Genomic DNA, 8,368 nt, shown 5'->3' on the forward strand with positions numbered 1-8,368 from the left:
CGAAGAATGATTGAGGGAGCTGGGACTGTTTAGTTTGAGGAAGAGGAGACTGAGGGGTGACCTCATCACTCTCTATAACTACTTGAGAAGGGTGACCTCATCACTCTCTACTACACTGTAGAGAGGTTGGTGCTGGTCTCTTCTCACAAGCAAATAGCGACGGAATAAGAGGGAATGGCTTCAAGTTGCAACAAGGTAGGTTTAGACTGGACATTAGGAAGAAATTCTTCACAGTAAGAGTGATCAGACACTGGAACAGGTTGCCCAGAGAGGTGGCTGAGTCACCATCCTTGGATGAGTTTAAGAGTCATTTAGATGTGGTGTTGGGGGATATGGTGTAGGGAAAAACTTTGTAGAGTAGGGTAGATGGTTGGACTCGATGATCCCAAGGGTCTTTTCCAACCTAGATGATTCTATGATTCTATAACTTCTTTGCCTCAGTCTTCACTGGCAACCTCTCTCCCCACACCTCTCGAGTGGATGGACCCCAAGGCAGGGACTGGGGGAGCAAAGTTCACCCCACTGTAAGAGAAGATCAGGTTGGTGACCACCTGAGGAACCTGAACATACACAAGTCTAGTCCTGAGGGAAGTGGCTGCTGCTGCCAAGCCACTCTCCATGATATCTGAAAAGCCGTGGCAGTCAGGTGAAGCCCCTGCGACCAGAAAAAGGGAAGCAGATCTGAGCTGCTTTCCACGTGCACAGGCATTGCCGGGTGTAAACTGTGGGCGTGCATGTGGGTGGGTGGACACAGTGGGCAGGCGTGCGTGCTGTGGGGCGAGTGCATTCCGCATGCACACGTACTGTAGGGTGTGCACGCACTGCCTGGGTGTGTATGGGGTGTGTGTGTGCATGTGTGCACCAGCCAGGTACGTACATTGCAGAAACGGAATAGTTTGGCTTGGACAGAACCTTTAAAGGTAATCCAGCCCAAGCCTTCTGCAACCACCAAGGACATTTTTGCCTGCACCAGCTTGCTCAGAGCCCCATGGACTTTCCAGGGATGGGGCACCTACCACCTCTCTGGGCAACCCATTACAGCGTCTCACCACCCTCACCATAAAAAGTTTCTTCCTTATAGCTAGTCAAAATCTACCCTCTTTTACTTTAAAGCCATTACCCCTTGCCATATTGCAACAGGCCCTCCTAAAAAAAAGTTTGTCTCCATCTTTCTTACAAGCCCCCTTTAGGGACTGGAAGGGGCTACAAGGGTCTCCCCGGAGCCTTCTCTTCTCTGAAGAGAACACCCCCAACTCTCTCAGCCTGTCCTCACTGCAGAGGGGCTCCAGCCCTCTGACCATTTTTGTGGCCTCCTCTGGACCCACTCAAACAGGTCCATGTCCTTCTTGTGCTGAGGACTCCAGAGCTGGATGCAGTACTCCAGGTGGGGTCTCACAAGTGCAGAGTAGAAGGGCAGAATCACCTCCCTCGCTGTGTTGCCCATGCTTCTTTTAATGCAGCCTGGGATGTGGTTGGCTTTCTGGGCTGTGAGCACTCATTGCTGGCTCATGTCCAGCTTTCCATCCACCAGTACCCCCAAGTCTTTCTCGGCAGGGCTTCTCTCCACTCCTTCATCCCTCAGACTGTATTGGTACCAGGGGTTGCCCTGACTCTCGTACAGGACCCTGCACTTGGCCTTGTTCAACCTCCTAAGGTTTACACGGGCCCACTTCTTGGGCTTGTCCCTCTGCCTGGCTGTGTGCAGGAAGGCTGACAAGGCTTGACTATGTCTGGCTTATGTGGATTGCACATCACTGCTTGTGTGCCATAGCTGTAACCAGATCGGCTCTTCAGCACCCAAACACGTGCATACCGCCTCTAGTAGTTCTGTTCTCTGGTGTATGATTTTTGGGAAGGACCCGGGGGCAAAGGGCTGCAGAGAGGAGGGTGGCGCAGCAAACTTCCCAAAGAGGCTGTGATGACACCCTTGTTTTTTTCCTGCGGGCTGCCAGCAGACAGCGCTCGGAGCTGGGCACTGCCGCCTGCACACTCTCATTGCACAAGCAGAGCATTCTTCAGGGGTCTGTCGGGGGTGTCTGATCCCAGCTTCTGCCCCCTCTCTGGCTTGGAACCCCCCACCCCTCTGAGATGCTACCGTGCCCAGCACCCAGAACCAGTGATTCTGTGACATCAGTCCCAGCGACAAGGGCACCACGGGCACACCGGCTGCTGCACTGGTGGCAACGAGCCCTCTGTTCTTGCAGCTGCCACGTGCCACGGGGAACGATGAATCTGCTCCTCGTCCTCATCCTGCTGGCCCTGTGCCGGCCTGTGCAAGGCACATGGGACAGCTGTGGGTAAGTGGCCTGAGGCTCTGGAAGGGAGCTTGGGCAACCCTTATGGGGTTCACTGGAGGGGTCCTGCTTGTCCCCCACTGCCAAGCCAGCTTCCTGAACCCCATGTGGGACGGGAGCCTCAGATCCTGGCCAGCCCCCAGGCTGCTGGCACAATTTGTCTATGGGCCTAATGCAGAAACAGGGACGGACACACACCCCATGGGGTCCCCGGCCCTGCTGTCCATGCAGCGCCTTGTGGGGAGGGTGGACAGTGACCTTCAGCCTGAGCAGCAACGAGCCATGGGGTAGGACAATCACGAGTTTCTGGTTACAGAGGGACCTGCGGGCTCCGGCCAATGGCTTCTCACTACAGCAAGTCGCGCGTCGTGGGTGGCACAGACGCCCAGCCAGGGGCATGGCCCTGGATCGTCAGCATCCAGGAACCCTGGAAAACAGGCCTGAGGCATATCTGCGGAGGGTCCCTCATCAGCCCCCAGTGGGTCCTCACAGCAGCCCATTGCTTCATCAACATCAGGTGAGGGGCACCAGGGCATGTGTCTGTCCCCACCACGCTGGCAGGTGCCCTGTGCCAGCACCACGTGCTGTTCCCATCCTGGTTCCTTGCCCAGTGCCTGGGCTCATGCCATCGCTCCCCAGTAGCCTCCAGCTCAACATTGCTTGGGCCTAAGGCATGCAGGGGCCATTGCACCCTCTGTAGCATGCCTTTCCTCTCTCCCTGGGGAAGCAGAAGGCAGGCAACTGCCGGGCTGCTGCAGCACATGGCTCCACTCCCTCTGACCCCATCTCCATCTGCCTTCCAGGAACATCACCATGTGGCGCGTACTGATCGGGGTCACGCAGTTGACTCAGCTGGGCCCTGAGGCCCAAGTGCGCAATATTAAGCGGCTCCTGCCTCACAGACACTATAGTAGTACCTCGGAAAGGAACGACATTGCGTTGCTGGAATTGGACCGGCCTGTCCAGTGCAGTTCCTACGTACAGCTTGCCTGTGTGCCCAACGCCTCGCTGAGAGTGTCAGAGCTGACGACCTGCTATGTCAGTGGTTGGGGTGCCACAACTGCAAGATGTGAGTTCCCAAAAAATACTCCTGTCCTGAGGGCAAGCGTGGCTCACTGGGTAGACGGGTTGGGCTTCCTGAGAGCAGAGGCAAAAGCCAGTCAGGCTAAGGAGGTATATCTATGGAGAGATGGGCCTGACCCAATACCCAAAGCAAGACAGAAGGGAAACACTGGTACAAGGCCTTCAAGATGCAAAGCCAAGCCCAGTGAGAGGGGTTCACCCAAACGGGGCGGGGGAGAACTGGCAACGAGCTGCTGGGTGGTAATTCCTGGAGTACTGCATCTAGTTTGGAGTCCTCAGCACAGGACATGGACCTGTTGGAACAGCTCCAGAGCAGGCCACAGAGATGACCAGAGGGCTGGAGCATCTCTCCTATGAAGACAGGCTGAGAGAGTTGGGGGTGTTCAGCCTGTAAAAGAGAAGGCTCTGGGGAGACCCTAGAGCACCTTCCAGTCCCTAAAGGGGGCCTGCAGGAGAGATGGGGAGGGACTCTTGATCAGGGAGTGGAGCATTAGGACAAGGGGTAATGGTTTTAAACTGAACGAGGGGAGACTTAGATGAGATCTCAGGAAGAAATTCTTCACTGTGAGGGTGGTGAGACACTGGAACAGGTTGACTGGAGAAGCTGTGCCTGCCCCATCCCTGGAAGCGTTCAAGACCAGCCTGGATGGGACATTGAGCAACCTGGTCTAGTGGGAGGTGTCCCTGCCCATGGCAGCGGGGTTGGAACTTGGTGGTGTTTAAGGTCCCTTCCAACCCAAACCATTCTACGATTCTATGATTCCTTTCTGTGCTCACAGCTGGAGATACAACTGATGTCCTGCAGGAGGCCCAGGTCCACCTCATTGATGTCAACCTCTGTAACAGCAGCCGGTGGTATGCAGGGGCCATCCACACCCACAACCTGTGTGCTGGCTACCTGCAGGGTGGCATCGACACCTGCCAGGTAGGAGCGTACACAGGTCCAGCCCCAGCAGCACAGGAGCACTGTCACTACCACCCAAACACACCCTGGCACAGGCTCTGCCTGGAAAGTCACCTCCCACTGCTGGCTCCCCACCGCTGTTGGGGCTCACCTCCCCTTCCCCATCTGCAGGTACTTGCCCAGCAGCCCCCAGTCCCTCAGAGGCTGGGGACTCTGCCCAGAAAGCCCATCCAGTGCTCTCGGTAGCCCATAGGTCCAGATCCCGTTCCCAGAACACCCGTCTTCCACACATCCAGGATCATGCTGCAGAGATGAGAGACAGCCCTACCATACAGGCCCATGACCCCCTCTCAGACAAGGCTGTATAGGCTCCTGGGCCTGAGCAGAGCCTTCCTGGACAGTGAATACAGCTCTGGCAGGTGCTGTGAGAGACAAGGAGCCAGCCATAGTGCTGACAGTGGCCACCCAACACCACCTCCATCACAGAATCATAGATTTGTCTAGGTTGGAAGGGACCTTTCAGATCGAGTCCAACCATCAACCTAACACTGACAAAAACCAACACTAAACCATGTCCCTCAGCACCACGTCTGCCTGGCTTTTAAATACCTCCAGGGATGACGATTCCACCACTTCCCTGGGCAGCCTGTACCAGTGCTTGATAACCCTTTCCGTGAAGAATTTTTTCCTAATATTTAATCTGAACCTCCCCTGGCGCAACTTGAGGCCGTTTCATCTTGTCCTATCGCTTCCTATCGCTTGTTACTTGGGAGAACGGACTGACACACACCCCCCCCGGCTACACCCTCCTTTCAGGGAGTTGTAGAGAGCGAGAAGGTTTCCCCTCAGCCGCCTTTTCTCCAGGCTGAACAACCCCAGTTCCCTCAGCCGCTCCTCACAAGACTTGTGCTCCAGACCCCTCACCAGCTCCGTTGCCCTTCTCTGGACCCGCTCCAGCACCTCAATGTCTATTCTGTAGTGAGAGGCCCAAAACTGGACATAGCACTGGAGGTGGGAACTCACCAGTGCTGAGTACAGGGGGATGATCACTGCCCCAGTCCTTCTGGCCACACTATTCCTGATAATCCTCTCTCCTCCGCTGCAGGGTGACAGCGGTGGTCCTCTCACCTGCAAAGACAACAATGCGGACTACTTCTGGCTTGTTGGAGTGACCAGCTGGGGGAAAGGCTGTGCGAGAGCAAAACAGCCTGGAGTCTACACCTCCACACAGCACTTTTACAGGTGGATCTTGATACAGATGGGACTGCGCCCACCACTATCAGCTACTCCAACATCACAGCCAGTCTTCACCTCAACCCCCTCTAAGAGGCCGAGGCCAAGGCCAACAACAACACAGGGCAGATTTACACCCTGTCCACTTCCATGCCAGATGCTGGTGAATTTCTTTAATCAGCTGCAGGAGGTCCTGAAGTTCCTAAGGGGAAAAAGTGCTTGAGCAGCAGGATGAACAGGGTCCAGCACAGGCTGCAGTGGACCAGGACCATTTCCTTCTGGGGCAAAACCACCTGATCCAAAGGCAGCCTTGGTATCAAAGGCCTGCTCTGTCCTGCCCACTCTCCTCTGAGCATGCACAAATGTTGAAGCTGACTTAGTTCTTGGAATAAAGTTGCCAGTTTCCACAGCTAACCATGCTTCAGTCCAATTCAGTCTCCTGTGAAGGACTTCCATGCCTGGCACCTGCAAAATGAGGTGGCAGGCAGACAGCGGAGCACAAACGAGAGTCACTCCAAAGGGCTGGAACCCTGCCTGGCTGGAGAGCGGGGTGAGGGGGCTGTGGAAGAATCATAGAATGGTTTGGATTGCAAGGGAGCTTAAACACCACCTAGTTCCAACCCCGCTGCCACGGGCAGGGACACCTCCCACTAGACCAGGTTGCTCAAAGCCCCATCCAGCCTGGCCTTGAACACCTCCAGGGATGGGGCAGCCACAGCTTCTCTGGGCAAAGAAGGGAATGCGTCATGGGAAGCTAGAGATCTTGGGGACAACAGCTGGAAACACAAAGTGTCTAAGGCTAGCTACTGGTAGGATCCCTGTTTGCGTGTGTACAATGCACGGTGAACATGAAACTGGGCTATCTCATGGCCCAAGAGACACAGATCTAGAAAGACCCAAGGTTTGCACCAATGACTGGATAAGGAGCTTGACATCCAGCCACAGATGTTACATGGACTTAACTTCCATACTGTTATTTGAGGAATCTACGAACATGCTGGGCTTATGAATTGAGGGAGTAAAGGTGAGTTTATGTTTCACTAGTGAACATCCAATCCTGATCCTCTGGAAAGGCAGAAAAGGACTGGACTGTGTTCCTGTTTATGTATATGTTGGTCTGTGTGTGTGTGTATCTGGCTCTTTGGAATGCAGCACAAGTCTCCTGAACACACACATGGGAGCTCCAGCAGCCACATGCATCGGGCTGGGACAGAACAAACCTCCTGGGTGCGAGAGCTCACCTGCAGACCCGAAAGGAGAAGTACCCCGTGTTCAGAAGTCTACTGGATCTGGCTGGTCCGTAGCAGAATGGGGATGAAAGGAAAAGAAACTCTTCAGCAGAGACCACAGGGGTGGGCAGAGAGGCAGGGCTAGCCAGGCTGTGAAAGCAGTGGGGAGGGCTGGCACTTGGACTTGCACTGCATAGTCACAGGGCTGCCTTATAACAAAAGTGCAGGAAGGATGCAAGCTCAAAGCTTGAAAAAAACCCAACTCTTTAGTGTCTGTTTTCTCCCACAGGTACCACTAAACCATCTGGGGAGGACCCTTGCCTGCAGGTCCAAGAGTGACTTAGCTCTCCTGGCAAGCTTTGCCTTGAAGAAGCGTGCAGTAAGAGCAACCATGTGGATACTCTCACCCTTTCCTTGACCGTGATGTGCAGCGGCTCGTGCTGAGTCAAGGAAGGGCATGCCCACAGTCTGTTACAGGAAGGGGAGAGGCCCCACTGCCCATCACCAGTGTTCTGAGAGCATGAGAAAAATCACTTTCCTCTGTGAAGGCCAGCTCTAACTAGCCCCAGAAATCTACAGCAAAGATTCTTCTAATGAAAAAGCAGCCCACGGCTTGGACAGATTGGGGCCTCTCTTCAGGGCAGCTCTCCTCTTTATCTGACAAATTCTCACTCTTCTTCTGCAGGTCAAAGCTCTGAAAAGGAGCCGGACAAAGGACTGCTGAGAAGCATGAGAGCAACAGCTACGCTCTGCTGTGGTTCTTTCAAATTCAGTATAGGGCAGCACGGGCTCTTCACAGGGTCACCACCTCACCCCTTCCAACTTAGACACGAGCAGCACACAATCCCCATGGTGTCACCAGTATAAGGCAAATCTTACAATGCCTGCAAAGTTTTTCACCCCTTTCCACAGGCTCTGCTTTCCCTGAAGGAAAAAAGAGCAGAGCTGCTAATCAGTTAGGAGGAACACAGTAAATAGTGCCTTTCCTACCTCAAGTTCTCACATGACCTCGTGCATGACTGCCATCCAGGGGGAGCTGGACATGCTTCAGAGGTGGGCCCATGCAAACCTCATGAAGTTAAACTAGGCCAAGTGCAAGGTCCTTGCCTGGGTCACGGCAATCCCAGACACAAATACAGATTGGGCGGAGAATGGATGGAGAGCAGCATCAAAAGAAGCATGGCCAGCAGGGTGAGGGAGGTGATTCTATCCCTCTACTCCGCTCTGGTGAGACCCCACCTGAGTACTGTGTGGAGGACCTGGAGTCCTCAGCACAGGAAGGACATGGACCTGTTGGAACAGCTCCAGAGCAGGCCACAGAGATGACCAGAGGGCTGGAGCATCTCTCCTATGAAGACAGGCTGAGAGAGTTGGGGGTGTTCAGCCTGTAAAAGAGAAGGCTCTGGGGAGACCCTAGAGCACCTTCCAGTCCCTAAAGGGGGCCTGCAGGAGAGATGGGGAGGGACTCTTGATCAGGGAGTGGAGCATTAGGACAAGGGGTAATGGTTTTAAACTGAACGAGGGGAGACTTAGATGAGATCTCAGGAAGAAATTCTTCACTGTGAGGGTGGTGAGACACTGGAACAGGTTGACTGGAGAAGCTGTGCCTGCCCCATCCCTGGAAG

The 8,368-nt window shown here is 54.5% G+C and overlaps 1 protein-coding gene across 1 annotated transcript; it reads left to right on the forward strand.

Annotated features, from left to right (window-relative positions):
* Window positions 1-2,172: 2,172 nt before the first annotated feature.
* On the forward strand, window positions 2,173-5,737 carry LOC141478736 (acrosin-like). The gene is made up of 5 exons (XM_074167724.1): window positions 2,173-2,297; window positions 2,611-2,811; window positions 3,098-3,363; window positions 4,157-4,302; window positions 5,387-5,737. Exons 1-5 carry the CDS (start codon window positions 2,227-2,229, stop codon window positions 5,735-5,737), a joined length of 1,035 nt encoding a protein of 344 aa, XP_074023825.1. The 5' UTR covers window positions 2,173-2,226.
* Window positions 5,738-8,368: the final 2,631 nt, after the last annotated feature.

This window comes from Numenius arquata, unplaced genomic scaffold, assembly GCF_964106895.1.
Source record: "Numenius arquata unplaced genomic scaffold, bNumArq3.hap1.1 HAP1_SCAFFOLD_133, whole genome shotgun sequence".
Taxonomy (NCBI): Eukaryota; Metazoa; Chordata; class Aves; order Charadriiformes; family Scolopacidae; genus Numenius; species Numenius arquata.